We start from the raw sequence: 20,054 nt of genomic DNA, 5'->3' as shown, positions 1-20,054 counted from the left end.
CAAGCTTTCTTAATACATAGCAAATAATATGGAGGAAAAACTCTACCAACAATCAAATTCTTTTATCCTACACTAAAGTCTTAACATTAGAATACTAAAAATCCAGAAGGAATGGATTTTGTCTTTAATGTCACCAGAATTTCCTTAGCTTTACAATTAAAACACTAAAAAAGCTCTAAGAAACAAGTCTCTTTAAATAAAAATATTTAAAGGTGTAATTATGAAAACATTATTGAGATATAAGGACATCAAGCAATTAAAAATAAAGCTTAGCTATACATACACAGACTTCAATTTCAGTTATAATCTCTTACCTATTGTCAGTTGAAAGACCAGCTGTAGCTATCAGAGAGGAGGAACTAACGAAGACAAAATCATTGGCTGTTTTGTTATGACACTGCCAAGTCTGGAATGGTTATAAACAACACACGTTTATTGCTGTCACAAACAATTTTATAAGCACGTAGATGTATTAATCAAAAAGTGATCATGTAATTTGTGGCTTACTTAAATCCTTGTGTTCTTTCCCCCACAGATTTTAGAAAAGTTGCAAGAGTAATACAGAGAACTCTCCTATACCCTTTACCCCGATTCACCAATGTTTACCATTTTGGCACATTTGTTTTGCCTCTTCTCTTTCACACACACACACACACACACACACATACACAAACACAACTTTCCCTGAACCATTTAAATAAGATGCATACGTTATGACCTTTTATGACCTCTGCTTTTGTTCAACCAAAAGTTCAAAGGGAAACAAAAGAAGGTTAACTTCAAACATTTTTCTTAGAATACTTGTGAAAATTTTTGTCTTCGAAAACAAAAACTAGAATTTTAGATGATCTCAGACTGAATTATTTATTTTCAGAAATATTTAAGCTTTCAAATACTTTTTCAAATATGTGAATAAAAAATATTACTAATAGTCAACAAATTAGAAAATTTACAATGTTTCTCAATATTCCATCAAACAATAACAAACTACTATGAGAGGTTTAGTCAGTTATAAAGGCTTCCAAGTTATGTCTGTTCAGATGTTTCTCTTCAATAAAAAATAAAATTTTAAAATATGTCAAAATCATCATATGAAAAAGTTTTCCTTTGAGTCACTTCCCCATTGCCCCCAACCACCACTGCAGCTGGGCTAGACGATATGTCTTTAAAACAAAATCTACTTTAATCCCCCAAAGCAAATAATGTTCGTTATTAATCCAATTTGTCTTTTTAGAAGTTTTAAAAAAAAGGCAGTCCCCTAAGAAACATAAACTTGTACAGTTGACCCTTGAACAACACAGGTTTGAACTGCATGGGTCCACTGATACACAGATTTTTTTCAATAAATACCTACTACAGTACTACACGATCCAAGGTTAGTTGACTCTGTGGATGCAGGACCATGGATATGGAGGGCTGACTGCAAAGTTATATGCAGATTTTCAACTTGGGGGCGGGGTGAGGTGTCCAGTGTCCCTAACCCCTGTGTTGTTCAAGGCCCACCTGTACATTTAATCTGCTGCCTGAATGAAAATAGGAGGAAAAATAAATATTTTTTCAAGGTACCCTCACCAACACTCCCTACTTGCTTTCACTTAGACCAGTACTTTATTCTAGTTTTTAACCTTGGGTGAATTACTGGAATTTTAACCCATATTCTTAATTTTTTTCTTGATAGATATTGCTTAGTCCTATAAAGGGCTTCACTAAAGAATCCATCAAATATAAATTCAGTGTTCTATGAAGCTGCGGAAGGTTCACTAAACCTGTGTGGTCCTCAATAGAGATGTATCATTTTTTTTTTTTTTTTAAAGAGATGGGCAAGAAAATAGCACCAGCTATAGGATACCCTTTCTACTTTGTTCATAAGGGATAATAACTGCAGAAAAACAACCAGATGCACTGGTCTGTTGATCATTCTTTTTAGGTATCACAGACACTGCCATTTAGTGAGGCTAGAAAAGGGCTTGAGTAACCCATGGGTTGCATGGGTCTCCAGAGGTACCATGTTGGTTCTATACAGGTTTCTTTCTTTCTTTCTTTCTTTTTTTTTTACATCTTTTTATTTTATTTATCCCTTGACTAATCATTGCATTTTTAATTAATTTTACTACTTTGGTCTTTATCAAGTGACTAATCCATTAGCTTTATTATTTATTTACATTTTCTGGTGAGATTTTTTTACTTTTCTATGTTTTCTTTTTTTTTTCTTCCTTTCAGTTTTGAGAAATGATTGACATGCAGCACTGCATAAGTTTAAGGAGTACAGCATAATGTTCTGGCTTACCTACATCATGAAATGATTACTACAATAAGTTTAGTAACATCCATCACCTCGCATAGATATAAAATGAAAGAAAAAGAAAAAATATTTTTCCTTGTTCCGAAAATGCTTAGAATTTACTCTCTTAACAACTTTCATATATAACATGTAGCCGTGTTGATTATGTTAATCATGTTGTACATTACATACCCAGTACTTACTTACCTTTTAGCTGGAAGTTTGTACCTTCTGACTGCCTCCATCCAATTTCCCCTCTCCACCCCCGCCTCTGAGTAACCACAAATCTGATCTCCCCTTGCCATCAGAACCAGGTACTTTCATAAAGGTTTATTTTTCCAAGTTACCAGAGACTAAGGATTTTTTATACCTCACAGTGTAATTTTCAACATAATACAAAGACAGAAACTTAGAGTAAAGTGATTGAATACACAGGACTAGACAGATTTTATATTTTGGCTTTGATATTTCTTGCAAGTATATATTCTTGGTCTCTTGAAAATAAAAATTCAAAAAATTTTAAAGGTAGGAATTCTTGGCTTACCAGGTATGGCTTAGGCATACTTCCAGTAACTGGGCAACATTTCCAGTTTGTTTGATACAAACTTAAATATCCATCAGCATCAACTATTCCAAACTTAGAGAAAAAAAATATTTAAAAGTATTTAATACAAATAAAAAAGCACATATTTACCCTTACCCTCACTGTGAATCTCATATTTTAACTCTTAAACATTTGACTGATAAGTTGCTTGACTTTTCACTTCACCTATGCATGGATCTAGTCCAGAAAAACATTTAGCTATTACTTTAAAAAATTCCAGGGTGGCTATAAAGGAAACTAACATCAGACACTCAATTTATTATACTAACCGACAGCATAGTCTGTATATTCTCTGTAAGTACTCCAAAAATAGGATACTGGATTTACACATTAAGCCATGTGACAAAGTTTTAGCATATACAAGATAAAAAACTGTTCATCTTAAAAAAGACAAAGTAAGGACTTCCAGAGATATACAACAAGGAAAACATGTAAACAACAGCAGAAAATGAAACAAAGTTTATCACAGTAAAGGAATTACACTATGGAAACTCAGAGCATTTTGACTGGAAAGATGACAAAATAATCCAGTAAGGGAGTATATGATACAGATCTTAAAATAAAACAAATGTCTAATTCAGACTCCTGCCCTCTCCCATCTACAGATATAACAACTATTAACAATTTGATAGTGTTCCCTTTCAGATTTTTTCTATGAATATTCAAACATTCATACATACAAGGATACAAGGTTTTTTTAAAATTATGATGATAATATACAGTTCTACAATTACATTTTTTACTTATTATAGCCATTTTTTCACATTGGTATGTATAAATCTACCTCATTCTTGTGCTGTGTAGTATTACACTATATAGTTGCATTGTAACTTTTTAAAGCTTTTCCCTATAGAATTTCCAATTTTTCCTATAATAAAAAGTGCTGCTTTGAACATTCTTGCATATACACCTCTGAGTATTTATATAGGATAGACATCTAGAAAAGAAAAAGCTCTGTCAAAGGGCATCATTTAAAATTGGTAGGTGAAGCCAAAATTAAATCCTAAGTGGTAACATCAATTTACACACCCATTTTTCTTACACATTAGCCAACACTGCATACTACAAAATTATAATATTTGCCGATTAACAGAAATAAAGTCTCATTTTAATGTGCATTTCTTAAGTTATTAGTGAGGGTTATTGGCCATGCATAGGGTTTTGTTTGTTTTTTGGTAAATTGTTCACATTCTTTGTCTTCTTTTTCATTGTCTTCTTACAAAACTGACTGACAGGACTAATAGTAGGAATATTAATCCATTGTTTACTATTTTTGTTACAGATATTTTTCCGACGTTTATCCTTTCTGTGGTTTATCCTATGTTTTCTGGAGTAGGTTTAGGTACGTTCTTCAGAAAGGGTATATGGAGTGTGCTAATTCTCTGCATACTTAAAAATGTGTTTATTTTGCCACCAAATTTAAATGACAGTTTGGATAGACATCGACCCCATTCCTTATCCATCAGAATTCTGTGAATACTGTTCTACTGTCTATTTGTAACCTCTATTTTTGAGGAGGCCGATGCCATTAATTTTAGATAGGGGGGTGGAGAGGTTGTAAGCAATCATTTTTACCCCTACTCCTTCCTAGAAGCTCTCTTTATCCTTCAGTTAAAAAAAACAAAAATCAAATAATCAGGCTGTGTCTAGGCATGTGCTGTTTCTCAATACTTCTGCCTAGTACTTGGTAGGTGCTTCTTTTTCTAAAATTCCATGTTTTGCTTTGGGGAAATTTTTATTTTATTATTCCTTTTAATATAATGTTTCTCTTCCATCACCTTTTTTCTTCTTCTGATATATCTTTTAAATGTCTTTTATAAATTCTCCTGGGTCTAGTCTCAATTTATTTCTTGGGTTATTTTCACCATGGGATAAATTCCAAATTTGTACTAACCAATCACAAACTTGATTTTCAAATACTTCCATTCTGCTATTCAGCCCTTGTAATCAGTAGTTCCTCTACTCTCCTAATTTTGGGGAATCATGTTTTTAATTTCCAAAAATTCTTTACTGTTCTACTGCCTTTGGTTCATAGAATCCCGTTCTTGTTTTACAATGTAGGATCTTCCTAAATCCAAGGAATTATTCCTCACAGGTCATTTTTTTCTGCTAAATGCTCCCTTTTAGCCTCTTGGTTTTTCTGCAATGTCCAATGGCTTTTGACAAAATGATCAGCATTACTGTGATATACTGTAGTATGAGTTATCTGTTCCATTTACTCCAGTAGGCTTCCCTACTAAGGGAGATAGCACGCTTAGGTGTTGTGCTCTTGGGCACCATCATGGCTGAGGTGAATCAACAGTAAGCTGACTGCCTGTCAAAGAGACTTGGGCAGACAATAAGGAAGTTTGTTGTGCCTTAAAATAGCCTACATAGAAGGTTGTAGTGAGTGTAAAATCTATAAAATAACTCCGAGTGTAGAAGGACTTGAATGCCACACTAAAGAATATGGGCTTTTGGATACAATGAGGAGGCTGCAGGTTCTTGAAAAGGACAATATGATCTCACCTATAGTGTAGTTATATAATTATGCTATTTGTTCTTTTTTCTTTTATGGCTGCACCACACAGCTTGTGGAATCTTAGTTCCCCGACCAGGGATCAAACCCACGCACTCGGCAGTGAAAGCACGTGAGTCCTAACCACTGAACCGCCAGGGAATTCCCTATGCTATTTGTTATATAACTTTGTTGACAACATGAAGAATGCATTAGAGAGATAGGGTCAAAGTACAGAGATTAGTTAGGAACAATGTAACATTGACTACCAAAGTGGAAAAATATGAGCACATAAGTGGTATTGATAGGTTACACAGCTGAAAGTACAGTAGAATTCTAAAGGCTTTTAGATTAAATCCCCTTAATTTCCCATTAAGGAGCAAAGAATGTTGCTAATTGGTATTAAGAAATTATATGCTCTCAATTTTGTTTCATAACTACATGAAAAATTATCATTGACTTCTGTGAAATGATAAGAGCCATCTGATAAATGTGGTAGGCAAAAAGGTTGCAGCACACCATGACACAAGTAACACGTAAGGAGGGTGGAAGGTTTGGAGGTTGAGGGAAAACGAAAGGCAAGATGAACCATCAGCTAGGGCCTGTGTGAATGTTTTTAGTGAAGCATGGCCCTGAAGACAAAGAGCAGGCTGATTTCCCCTTCAGTAGTTGTTTAAAGTGCTAGTAAGATAAGAGAAGCAGAGAGAGGCAGTTTGAGGAAAGGAGGATTACGGGAAGTGAAGCCGGTAAGAGCCGGGTTGGCAAACTTTTATTAAAAGGCCCATATAGTAAATATTTAAGGCTTGCCAGCTATAGTCTTTGTTCTCCTGAACTCTGTTGCAGTACTGGGAAAATAATCATAGAAAACAAATAATGAATGGGTTAGCTGTGTTCCAATATAACTTTATTTACAAAACAGGTGGCTAGGCTGTAGTTTGTCAACACCCTGTTCTAGAGCAGTGCTTCTCAAAACTTTAATGTTGTGTACAAATCACAAGAGTATCTGGCTAAAATGCAGATGGTGATTTGATAGGTCTGGACTACAGTCAATAATCTGCATTTCTAATCAACTTCCAGATGTTACTTACTACTTGGTACTTGACCATACTTTGAGTAGGTCCCAGAGGGTAAAGTAAGCAGATGTATTTAATAAAATATGTGTAACATAAGATGGTCCTATAATCATTTGGTCCTTAAGCATCATATAAGAGAATTTTAATGGACATGTATATAATGTCTTTCCAGGAAGAACCAAGTGAATTTAAGTTTTGAGAGGAACTTCTTTAAAAAGAATTCATATAGATGGATTAATACTTCACCATTAGCTCATTGAGCTGTTCTTTTCAGAAATCCAAGTGAGTAATATTCATAAACCTTTAACGAAATCAAACCATTTTCCCTATTTACATTTCTATATACTACCTTATTTCCTTGATAGTTAAATCTCATTCTTGTAACTCTTGAATTGCCACCAGATCGGAAACAGGTTATTTGTTGAGAATGGCCCCATTCGAACATTCTCACACTTCCATCTTGAGCTCCTGTCAGATCTGCATTATAAGAGGGAAAAAAGTGCAAATTTATTTCAGGAATCTTTGGCAAATTTATTTTTTAATCCAATGTGAAAATCTTTATGGAAGAAGTATCTAAGAAATGAATCATAGTCAATTCACATGAATTTACCTTTGTATGAAATTTCACTTGAATACTCTCAATCTTAAAAACAGATAATTACATGGTGTTCTTTCATCTGACAGAACATATCCTCACACAAAACAACAGAAGCAATTAAATCAGACCTCTATAAACTTTATTTCCTTTTGAAATTATCTCAGTTACGTTTTAATAGCCTTTAGTAGATAACGTTTATGATAAAGAATCAAATTCTTGGAATTACTTAACTTTGTATGGTGACCGACGGTAACTAGACTTATCATGGTGATCATTTTGTAATTATAAAAATATTGAATCACTATGTTGTACACCTGAGATGAACACAATACTTTAATAAGTCAACTGTACTTAAAAAAAAAAAAAAACTTGGGATTTTCTTTTTTTCACACACACACACACACACTGTATTTTATTTTTACAAGAGATAAATAAACTGACACCAAGCATTGTAAATGCATGACCACAACAAAAGCAACAATGACTGCAATTACCAAACATGAAACACACTCATACTATGCCATAATATTGACATTCAGTCCAGTAATCCTCCACTGTAACAGCTCCTTTACTTTGCACTGAAAATTGATATGTATATTTTTTGCCTCTGAGTCCTTGTGGGATTTTTTATTTTTTAAATTCAAACAGAAAGTCACAAAAATTATAATCATCCTCATCAGTTCACTCAGTCCCATGTAATTAATTTTTTTTTTCATCTTGATCTTTTGTTAGCACTTTTATGAATTCATCAGTTTTCCATTAGAGTTCTGAAAATGCTTATTCATTCAGTTCAGCAGTATAAAATCTTGGGATTTTTAACAGCCAATTCTTATCAGTCATACTACTGATGTTTAAATTTATGTATTTTTCTCTGAAAAAAAGATTGTAGAAGGTCTTGAAAGTCGTGCTAAAAAAATCATTTCTAATAGTTATCGTGACTGATCTGGTATCTCAAATATATGTTATCTGTTTCATTAAGGAATATGAACAAACTAAATAATTATTAAATTCTTTACTTTACCATTTACTAATTGTGTGTTACTAGGAAACTTACTTAATCTCCCTGAGCCTATTTCCTTCTAGTAAAAGGTATATAAGTCACTATAATAGTGATATATATCATTAATGATATATAAGTCACTGGACAGTTCTGAGAAGTAAATGAGATAATTCATATAAATCATTCAGAAATATGCCTAACATATAGGGCTAAATTTACATTAAGAATAGTTATCAGTATTAATGTGGTACAGAGGTAGTGAGAAATTATATTAATGTATGTAAAAGTAAAGTATCTAGCACATTGCTGGTCATACATTAGTCAACTTTCCCTCATTCATTTCCAAGTAATTAAAATAAAGGAGCTTCAACTGTTTTGACATGCTTTAACACTGGGCTGGGATGGAAGGGTGGGTAGAATTTCTTGAGACTAGGGATGTTAATTCTATCCCCCCTCTCCTCTATAGTCTTGCCTAGCTTAATCAAAAAAATAAATTGGACTAGATGCACTGAAAAACCACTCAAGTTTTTCTATTATTTATGGTTTTATTTAATTTATTTGAAAAAAATCCCTAATTATTAGTAGCTCACAGGTAAAATGAAACTCTCTTAAAGCCTTATAAACTAAAACTTAAAAAAACAAAGGTTCCATGACTTCGCTGGTGGCACAGTGGATAAGAATCTGCCTGCCAATGCAGGGGACACGGGTTCGATCCCTGGTCTGGGAAGATCCCACATGCCGCAGAGCAACTAAGCCCGTGCGCCACAACTACTGAGCCTGCACTCTAGAGCCCGCGTGCCACAACTACTGAGCCCGTGCACCACAACTACTGAAGCCCGCGTGCCTAGAGCCCGTGCTCTGCAACAAGAGAAGCCACTGCAATGAGAAGCCCACGCACCGCGACGAAGAGTAGCCCCCGCTCGCCACAACTAGAGAAAGCCCGTGTGCAGCAATGAAGACCCAATGCAGCCAAAAATTAATTCTTTAAAAAACAAAAAAAACACAAACGTTCCTATAACCAGGTTGTCTAAGCAAATATTCCTTATTAGTAAGTAAAGTCTGTTACATCATATACATGTAAGGAAAGAGTTAAATGCAACCTTAAAAATCTTAATATATTCATTTTTTGTTTTTGAAATGGGGCTTTCCTTTTAAGACTTACATTTCTATTTCAGTTCAACCTATTAGATTAACTTCTAAAAAATTTCCCTGGAGTAGAAGTTTTGGTTTACAATGACTAAGATTTTAAAAAAATCTACTCCAAAGGAAGGAAGGAACTATTTTGAGGTATCTGTAATTCAGTGTAAAATTTTTAAAAAACTTGTTTCAAAACATTTCCAGTACATGAAAGGAGCCTATTGTTGAACTAAATTACTATCTGTGAGACTTGTTCATGACATGAAAAAATACACTGTAAAAAAATTTCAGTGATTAATTTAATTAGCATTTAATTTTTCAAGTCTCTTATCTGCCAGTTACAGTAGTTCTTCTCTGAACGGAGAAAGTACTTACCGCAAGACAGAAGTTACATGATATTACCTAATAACTCTGAAAATAAGTCCATTAATTGCCTTTGAAGCTAGGGATTATTTTCTTTAAATTTATGGGCTTGAGGTAGAGCCTATTTATAAACTAGTCACCTGTCATGATACATGCTTTGGGACTGAGAAATAATGAAATCCCTTCAATATTTCAGGAAACTTCTAAACCCTATTGTATAGAGCTAATTTTCAATATTATATTATACCTCTAGCATAAGTAACAGAAGTTACCCTCTTCATCTTAAATATATGGTTCTCTTCAACCCTTTTATTAGACATTGGTATACAACTTTGATAATAGATGCTTACAGCACTTATTATAATTAGGTAGAAAAGAACACTGGTTTTGCCACTCCTATTTTATCAAAACATCTCTCATAAAAAAGGTGGTACAATTTTTTTATAGGTTATTAAATTGGAGGGACATGAGTACCTTTTAATTAACATGCACTATTTTCACTATTTTTGTTACTGTGTAGTAGGACAATTTGATGAAGGGCACTACTTAAAAATTATATTTAAAAAAACTTGGAATACACACATGCCAATATGAATACTGATTCCAACCCACCAGTTAATTTTAAAGTTGTCTCTATTATTTTTTCTCTGCTTCAATACTTCCAATAAATTCCCCATTAAATCTTTGTTAAAGGAAGAAAAACTTTTGAGATTCCTAGGAAGATTAACTAAAAATAAATATATCCTTGCCTTAGAACGTAAGAATGTAGTAATAACCATTTCCTATACTTACAATTAGTGTATCTGATAAAAGACAAACTGACAAAATATTAATAAAATACAAACTGATTATGAGGAGGCTACAAGTGACCCAGATATGGTTCTGTTCTATGTAATAAAAAAAGGCAGTGATCCAATTATTAAAACAATAATTATCAACTACAATTTAACATTGTGCAGAGTCCAGAAATGTTCGAAAATAAAATGTGGTAACAGAAATATTCAGTCAAAATGCTAAAAATTTACATGTTAAGTTAGCCTTCTCTATTAATTCAGGAAAATCACTTTTTCTATTTTTACCCAATTTTGAAATGATTTTACTTGCTAGCAAACATTCCCTACAAAAAAATAAATGAAGTAAGTGTTGACTATCTTTCAATTGAAACTAAAAGTTTCCTTTAAATTCCTTAAAATAATGGCTAATTATTATCAACTTACAGTAAGGAAGAGTTGGATGAGAAGTCATTCTTCTGACATTATTAATGGCTTTCTTAATCATCTGTTAACAAAGAAAAATCATTCTTTTACAGTTACAATAAAAAGTAGTATTAAAAATTTAAATTGTGACAGGAAATTCAAATAACATTTATTCATTTTTACATGATTCCATAACTATCGTAATGGGTGCTAAAAATATTAAACATGGTAACAGAAATGAAATTTAATAGCTCAGCTCTCTAACATTTAAGTGTACATACATTTTCTGCATCATTACCTAGTATCTAAGAACAAATTCACCTCAAGAATTTAGTCTTACCTCCTTTCTTGCCAATTCTTTTCTTATCCCATTAAATTTATTGGAACAATCCTGAATAGTATAAGGTTAAAAAGACAGGCAGAAGCATGTGAAAAAAAAAAAAAAAAGAGGTAAACAGAAAACTGTATAAATTTTTAACTGATAGTTTGGAACTATTTATTTACCCATTTTAAAATTATGCTTTGAATGATTTACATAGCCTGTCAAATAAGAGTAAACTAAATACGTGAAATTAAAGGCATAATTTTAATTTATAGACTATTTCCTACTTATAACTGTAACTATAGTTATAGGTTATCCTAAGTTTGTAGCACCAGTCTCATGTACATTTTGTTGTTATTGTTCTTCTGGATTTTAAATTGTTCAATTAGCCTAAAGCTGTAAGTAAAGTGGGGATTTGGTAGGGAGGGAAGGAACTAGGCCAGCAGAACCAGTGAGGGATAGAAACACTGAAAGATATATATGGCTGCAGTTATACTCCAAAACAGCAGAAATTGGTCATAACTAGTATTCCTTTTCATTAGCATTCATAATTTAATAAAATAATAGGATTAAGAAAATATTTGATCAAATCCTCTACACACAAAAAACAACCTTCTGAATGTTACTTCTGTTTAGTAAACTTCATGTTTAAATCCCTTGCCCCTCTTAATTTAGAAAAAGTCTAAAGATTCCTGTTCTTTCTTTTAATTATCATTTTTTTTTCTGGTAAGAGTATCAAAGGAAAATCATGAGTAAAAAAATAAAAGAAAGTTAAATAAGATTCTGAAAGCATATGTAGAATATTATAAGAGAAAGAAATCATTAATTATTTTAGAAGATCCATATAAAAAGGAACCACCTTATTACATTGGTGTCTTTTCCCTGAGGATGGAATGGGATAATCCCAATACTTATGTTTACAAACCACAATGACCCCAACTAAAAAAGATGTCCTTTTAACATTTAAATAGGAAGAAAATCCAGTCCTAAGAGGAATAACAAAGGTAAATTTCCATATTATAATACTCTGGAGAATAAACAAATATTTTCTGAGCACCTACTAAATGTTAAGCACCATTCTACTTAAAGATCATCAATATATAAGGCAGGCATAACATAATCTCTCAAAGAGCTTGCACTGCAGAGGGTATAAAAAAAGACAACCCAATAATGAATAATTTCCAAACTGATGATGAGACGATAAAATGGGATAATATGACGATCAAATGAGATAACAGTGTGGCTGGCAGTAGCGTAGGGAGGAGCAGATACCTTTGCTAAGGAAGCAAGGGAAATCTCTGGGAATCTGAGTTGAGATCTGAATGGTAAACAGAAGAAGAGTATTTCAAGCAGAAAACAAGGTAAAGGCTCTGAGCTTGATGTGCTCAAGTGACAGAAAGAAGGCCACTGTGACTAGAGCAGAGAGAATCAGGTGTGGAAACAAGGGAGATGCTGCTGCAGACGCTGGCAGAGTTTAAATCACATAGGGCCTTAGAGGCCATGTTAAGGACTTGTTTTAAAGCTGTACTGGGAAATCTTAAAGTTTTAAGCATGGGAGTGATAACCTGAATGATGTTTTAGAAAAGAGCAACTCTGCCTGCTGTGTACAAAACAGAGGGAGCAGTATAGAAGCAGAGAGACCAGAAAGAAAGCTGTTACAGGAAGAATTGTAACCTATTCTCTGAAAATGGAGTTGGAAAAAGTGATTATTATTTCTTTTTGTATATTTTGTATATTCTCTTCAAGTTCTTCAAAAGATAATAATATCAGTAGGTTTTACAAATGAATTTTAAGGTATCTGTCTATTGGAAAAAATTTAACTATTAATGACCAAGTCTTTTCTTTTGAATAATCACTAGATTGCTTTTCAAATTCTTAATACTTAAAACACTCCTACCTGAAATCAATGAGTGAAGCGGAATTTAACACAAACTCTCCCACAAATTTGAGATAGTGACCTGAGTTAAATTCCTTGACCTTTCTGGATCTCAAGCTTCATCTAAAGAATGGTAAGTAGGAGTAATTACAACAGCTACAACAGATATCTCAAACAATAATAAGGTTATATGAGGGATAAAGGAACTGCATTAAGTATAAAATATTATCAGGTATTATTAAAGATGACTGAGCCTTTATTTAAATAATTAGCCTTACAAAAACCACCTACCACCTAGAAAGCCATGGAAAGAATTGCTGGTGCTGGGTTTCTTTGGTTCTGTGTATCAATTCCTATACCCTAAGTGTCAACAAAGGAATCTCATGTGGGTATAAACATGGATCACATCTTAGGTAATCAGGGCTCAAGAAGATCCTCCATTACTACAGAAAAATTCTGTTTTAGTTCATCTGCATATTATATTTTGCTTAAATTAAAAAAAATGTATATCGTTTTTATTTGTTCAAAAAAAGAAAAATTTATTTGTCTCAGCATCAACTAACAGTTGTTAGTTGATAACCATTTAAAAATATTATCTAGACTAGGGGTTGGCAAACCTTTTTCGTAAAGAATTAGATAATAAATGTTTTGGACCCTATGGGCATATAGTCTCTGCTCAGATACTCAATCCTACCACTATAGTGTGAAAGCATCCATAAACAAAATATTCAAAAAAATGAGTGTGGCTATGTTCCAATAAAACTTTATTTATAGACAATAAAATCTGAATTTCATATAATTTTCATGTGTCACAGAATACCATTCTTCTTTTGATTTTTTTTCAACGGCTGAAAAATACAAACACCATTCTTAGCGTGTTGTCGACACAACAGGTAGTAGGCAGGATTTGACCCATAGGCCGTAGTTTGCTGAGGCCTAATTTGGACCAGTAAGTTCCAAATATTATTACTTAAAATACAGCTCTTTGTATTTTCAATTATTTATTTAAAATAATTTTTATCCTTTTCAAATGAAAACATATTATTCTTCAAATCAAAATTTATAATTTCCAACACGTATGACTTATTAAAAAAATTAGGAATTAAAAAAAATATATTTGGTGAGAACCCTCCTGTCTAAAGGAGCAGAGAATGGGGGCTGTATCATACCAGTGCTGTGAAATGTATTGAGACTTGCTTTTTGGCCTAGAAACTGACCACTTTTTGTAATCTTTCCATGAGTAATTAAGAAGAATGAGTGGTTTCTTTTTCCAAGGAGGAAATGCAGATGGCCTATAGATACATGAAAAGATGCTCAACACTGCTAATCATCAGGGAAATGTAAATCAAAACCACAATGAGATATCACCTCACACCTGTCAGAATGGCTACCATCAAAAAGAACACAAATAACAAATGTTGGCGAGGATGTGGAGAAAAGGGAACCCTTGTACACTGTTGGTGGTAAATAAATTGGTACAGCCATTGTGGAAAACAGTATGGAGGTTTCTCAAAAAGTTAAAAATAGAACTACCATATGACTCAGCAGTTCCACTCCTGGGTATATGTCAAAAACAAGAACAAAAACACTAATTCAAAAAGATACATGCACCCCAATGTTCATAGTAGTGTTGTTTACAATTGCCAAGATATGAAAGCAGCCTAAGTGTCCATTAACAGACGAATGGAAACAGAAGATGTGATACACACACACACACACACACACACACACACACTGGAATACTACTCAGCTGTGATAAAGAATGAAATCTTGCCATTTGCAACAACATGGATGGACTTGGAGGGCATTATGCTAAGTGAAATAAGTCAGAGAAAGACAAATACTGTATGATATGTGGAATCTAAAAAATACAACAAACTAGTGAATATAACAAAAAAGAAGCAGACTCACAGATATAGAGAACAAACTAGTAGTTACCAGTGGGGAGAGGGGAGGAGGGAGGGGCGTTATAGGGATAGGGAATTGAGACGTACAAACTATTATGTGTAAAATAAGCTACAAGGATATATTGTACAACACGGGGAATATAGCCAATATTTTACAATAACTATAAATGGAGCATAATCTTTAAAAACTGTGACTCATTATATTGTACAGCTGTAACATATAATATTGTACAGCAACAACAACTCAACAAAAAAATTTAAAAAAAAATATTTATATCATCTTTTATCTATTAAGTTAGAGAGAAAAACAGGATATTTATACACAAATATTTTTAACTTTACATACCACTGATGCTCCTCTGCCAGTCTGTGTACTACCAAGCCATGGCATGTTAATTGGAGTACCAGGATTGCTATGTGTGTATGGGGTTGTACCCTGCACAGCTGTTAAATCATCACGAGCATGTATAACCAAGAAATCTTCTGACCTACAAAGGAATATCAGCCAGAATGAAAGCAACCCATCAGTTCTTTATTTCTTCTGTTATACCTGAAAGCTCCAACATATGACTTTGTATTTCCCTTTAAAATTAATCTTTTTCAGCTCTTAACTCTCAACTCACAATAATTTCGTACGTGAACAATTTCAGATCCCTTCACCTATTCTCTTCTAACCCTCGATTCCCTTCTTTAAAGCTCCAGCTACCCCTTCTTTACTCTTTAGCATATCAATTTCCACTTTGCTTACAATCTAGGACTATTCCTTTAAAAAATCATTAAAAGGTATAGTTCTGTGGATGTCATTATTCATACCGCAATGTCACCAAATTAAAAACAAAGTATAAGGGTACCCTTTGGTTTCCATTTCTATATCATCATCTACCCAAGTATAGATCTGTGTAGCCAGAATTCCAGAAACATCTAGTTCTTGAACGTCATGGCTTGAAGCAATTGCTATGCAGTTTCTATTCGCCTGAAAAATAAATCATACAGTACTTTTTAAATAAAAAAGCATAACGTGTATATGCGCTACTTTTGAAAATGGAGACTACAAAACAGCCTCTAGAAATGATAACTTTAAGGTACAGAATAAATAGTATTTTCACAAATAAATATTTTAAATTAATTTTAATAAATAACTTTGAGTGAAATAATCATCAGCTTGAGCTTGGAGATATGTTTATATTCTAAGAATTCCAGAGCATCCAACAGAAAGCCAGCTATAAATGGAAATGCATGTGCCACTTCATTTCTTCTCCCAGCACTGTCTCTCTAGTCTACTAGAATGGTACAATCTCCCTAAGGTTTGCACAGTTCATAAATGTGGAGTGAGATGTTGAACAATATAGGAGCCCTGGGAGGTAAAGAAAGGTAAGGGAGATAAGGAACTCCAAACTAAAGAAATAATGGTGAATTATCCAAATAAGATGGTATCACTTTCACCTAAAGCCTTTCAATCTTAGGCAAGACAAACAGAATTTGGGAAAAGGTCACAAAGAAGAGGTGAAGAAGAGCGAGGGAAGTATGTCAGAAAAAATCATAAATGAAAACTTGGTCAGATTAAATGATAGAAAATTTTAAACATCTACAAATCTAAAACATGTATCTCTAAAACAGAAAATGGAAAGATATTGACAGCAAAAAGAAAACAGGATTAGTATTTCCATTATGTAAAATGCTACATACAAACTAATAAGAAAAAACTGAGACCCCAGAGATATGTGGGAAAAGGATATTAACTAGACTGTTGGAAGGTAATTCTCCATGGGACTCTCCACTTTTGCATGTCTTGTGAGTTAGTCAATGACTGCCTTTGTTTCACAGTATTATTGCCAGAATGTCTATATAGCTATAGTCTCTCCTTCCAGATCAAAAGGCAGATATGCTTAATGTACATTAGAAAAGATTTGGGTATCATTGGCCTTCTTGCTGTCACTTTGTGGGAACTGTACCTCAGGGAACCAGAGCAAAAAATGCTAACATTCTAGCTTTTGCTATTAGTAATAAATTGTCCTTTGTCTCTGGTCTTGCGTCTTCTAACAGTATCCATTAAACTGTGAAAGCTAACTTGTTCGATTGAATGCAGGGGAAAATCTCAGATCCTTCACAGTTCCTGACACAGATAATTCACAACTAAACAAATAGGGAAAAGTTCAATCTCATCAGCATTTTAAATTACTGCAATTTAAAGCAAAGGATATTTCTTAGCTACAAATTTAGCAAAGATGTAAAAACAGTATATCTGGAGAAATAAAAATTAAATAAGTACACTCTTACAAAGTCAACAGGAAACTTTGTATATGTGGATGACTGTTCATTACTAGTTACTTATATAATACATCCAAGTAAGAGAAAAAAGCTAGTTTGTTTTATAGCACAAAATATTAAAATCTTATTTTCTTCAGGGGAAGGAAGTTACTTGTTGAGTGTAGATAATAATTTTATATTTGTATTGTATAGTATGTATATATCATATTATATAGATACTACATCATGAGAACTGCCTGGCTAAGGGGCTAATCCCAAACTTGCCTGCTATGAACAGAACTAGTCACTGTTAGGGAGAGTCTTTGAGGAATATGAGATGAAGGACACAGGGAAAGATGAGGACAGAATGACAAAGGATCTATCTAGGTGAAATCAAAGAAAAGACAGATATAGGGAATTCCCCAGTGGTCCAGTGGGTAAGACTCTGCGCTTTCACTGCTGAGGGTGTGGGTTCAATCCCTCGTCAGGGAACTAAGATCCCACAAGCCGCATGGTGCGGGCAAAAAAAAAGACAGAATAGGAAGATGAAGAATCAACTAGAAGTCCCTATACATTTTGCAGTAAGGCAATTAGGGAAGATAAGAGGGGAAAATGACTAAGATAAATTTCAACCTTGGACCACTGTACCTAAGGCTACCTCTTCTGTAAGTAGCTTATAGACACCTCTAAGGAGGATATTGAGTAAGAAAGCTAAGGAATACAAAGAAAACTCTAGTTGGGCAGCTATTATAGCTGAAAGTCAAAGAGGGAGAATTTCTGTGAGTCACATATAAGCTTAATTTTGATCTATACAAAGAACCACATTCAACATATTCATATAAAGAAAACAGGAAACATTTTCTTTGGATTAGCTGCATGTGTTGTATAAATTCTAAAGGCAGGGGACTTCCCTGACGGTCCAGTGGTTAATATTCTGTGCTTCCACTGCAAGGGGCATGGGTTCGATCCCTGGTCAGGGAACTAAGATCCCGCATGCCAAAAAATAAAAATAAAAAATAAAATAAAATAAATAAATTCTAAAGGCAACTGCATATATAAATACTTGAGACCTCTGTGTAGTAATAAAACATTTTATCTGCTATACATCCAAGATCAAATAAATTAAGTTATCAAACAATATAATCATTTTATAAAATAAAAAATTTACTCACATTGCAATTTAAGTAGAAAGTAGCTCTGGGAAAAGGAAACACTGCTACTGAATAAACTGACAGAACAGGAGACATTCTCCAACTATGAATACTTAATCAAAGAAAAGAAAAATGTCTATGTACTTACTTTATTAACAGCAAAGGCAGTAATGATATCTGATTCCTTATGAATAATTCTTGCTTTACCTCCAGGATATCCCGAATCTGCTTCTATCTAAATGGAGGGAAAGAAAATACAAAAATACAGTGATTTTAGTAAATGAAAAAACATAATATATGTGTCTTTCATTTAATACTTGCATAAATTAAGAAACTTTTCAGATATTTCAAATCCAAAGGTACTATTTTACATGTTACTTATTTCTAAAACAAAATTTGGCAAGAGGAATTTACATCTTTTCAAATTTGCTTTTTCACATATAAAAAGATAATTGATATACAACTTCATTAACTGCTTATGTTCTTAAGCTGCAATAAGTTAACTTTAAGACATTCTAATTATCAACGTTAAGATAAGTTTACCATGTTTCTTAGTATTATAATCCTTTGATAATATTTTAAATATTTTAATATTAAAAGGTCAGAAGGTAAATATCTTAGGTTTTGCAGACCAGTAAAGAATTATGTTGCATATTCTTTTTTAAAACAACCTTTCAAAAATATAAAAACCATTCTTAGCTCATGGCCTACAGAAAAACAAGTAGGACACAGCCAGCTGAATACATTTTACTGACTCTTTGTCTAAAATAACTTTTAATTTATAAAAGAAACCTGAAATCCGGAAAGGCATAGTAATTTGCCCAAGTCAGTAATCATTTTAATAGCTGAATAAACCATAATTCAATATACTTTAGACAAGGGAAATATATTTGACGTTTTGCTTACCCCACAGAAGGCATATACACCTTTCAACTCAGAAGAGAGTACTGTATAAAATCAACATTTACTAAAATAAACAGAGGTAAAATGAAGAGGCAATTGTTAAGAGTTGGAGATGTTACTTAATGTACTATTTTGTTTCATTTTATTTTATCCTCCCTAACCATCAACCTTTAAAATGAATTATTATAAAATGTTTCACAACTCATTGTGCAGTGCAGAAGTTATTAATTTGAAATCAGAAAACAAATTAACTTCCTGGAAAATTTAGATAAAATATCACCAATCCCCATCCACTGTTTGACCACAGAACTGAGTAGGGTGAGCAGTATTTTTAAAAATGGCAACTAAGATGACAGTTCATTTGCAAAGTTGAAAGGGACATAATATAATCAAACCAAAATAACCATATGCAATCAAAATTTATAGTCACTGGATGTAAAGATGTCAAATATACTCTAATCTTAAATGCAACTGGATAACAAACACGAAAGAATTTCACTGCTCGTACCAGCATTTTGGTTGATTTGAGGGTTAACTTCTTTTCTAAATAAAGTTTTAGTTCTGGTTGAGGCCCATCATCCAGTAAGAATGTCTAAGTCAAATTCTGTAATTTCATGACCAAAATCCCAACTTAACCACCTACCTGCCTGGTATCTAAAGTACACTAAGTGTCTACTACTGGGTTTTGAAGAAATTGGAAATAAAGACAAATGATATTTCCATGGAATAGAGGGATATGCTATTTGCTGGTAATGAATGGGTGGGTGGAAAATTTCAGTTTCACCGGCAGCACTTCTTCGAACTTTACACTCACGGAGAGGAAAGCATGAACTTCAAAAAAGCTTCTTCAGTGTGGGAATACATTCCTGTCCTTTCATTATCTAGATTTACTAAAACAT

At 33.2% G+C, this 20,054-nt stretch overlaps 1 protein-coding gene across 5 annotated transcripts in view; it reads right to left on the bottom strand.

Annotated features, from left to right (window-relative positions):
* DMXL1 (Dmx like 1) overlaps window positions 1-20,054 on the bottom strand; it is a 130,748-nt gene that overhangs the window by 10,338 nt on the left and 100,356 nt on the right. For 4 of the 5 annotated variants that reach the window (XM_082374683.1, XM_082374680.1, XM_082374681.1 and 1 more), the window contains 7 exons: window positions 18,401-18,487; window positions 15,706-15,827; window positions 15,201-15,342; window positions 10,771-10,831; window positions 6,805-6,932; window positions 2,826-2,918; window positions 315-406 (listed from right to left, as the gene is read on the bottom strand). In XM_082374683.1, coding sequence (XP_082230809.1) covers window positions 315-406; window positions 2,826-2,918; window positions 6,805-6,932; window positions 10,771-10,831; window positions 15,201-15,342; window positions 15,706-15,827; window positions 18,401-18,487 — 725 coding nt within the window. Of the gene's footprint in view, window positions 1-314; window positions 407-2,825; window positions 2,919-6,804; window positions 6,933-10,770; window positions 10,832-15,200; window positions 15,343-15,705; window positions 15,828-18,400; window positions 18,488-20,054 lie in introns of those variants that run through there. The other variant, XR_014239005.1, reaches the window with a different exon arrangement.

This window comes from Balaenoptera borealis (genome assembly GCF_965194805.1).
Source record: "Balaenoptera borealis genome assembly, chromosome: 2".
NCBI classification, from domain to species: Eukaryota; Metazoa; Chordata; class Mammalia; order Artiodactyla; family Balaenopteridae; genus Balaenoptera; species Balaenoptera borealis.
This window is presented reverse-complemented; position numbering and strand designations above follow the sequence as displayed.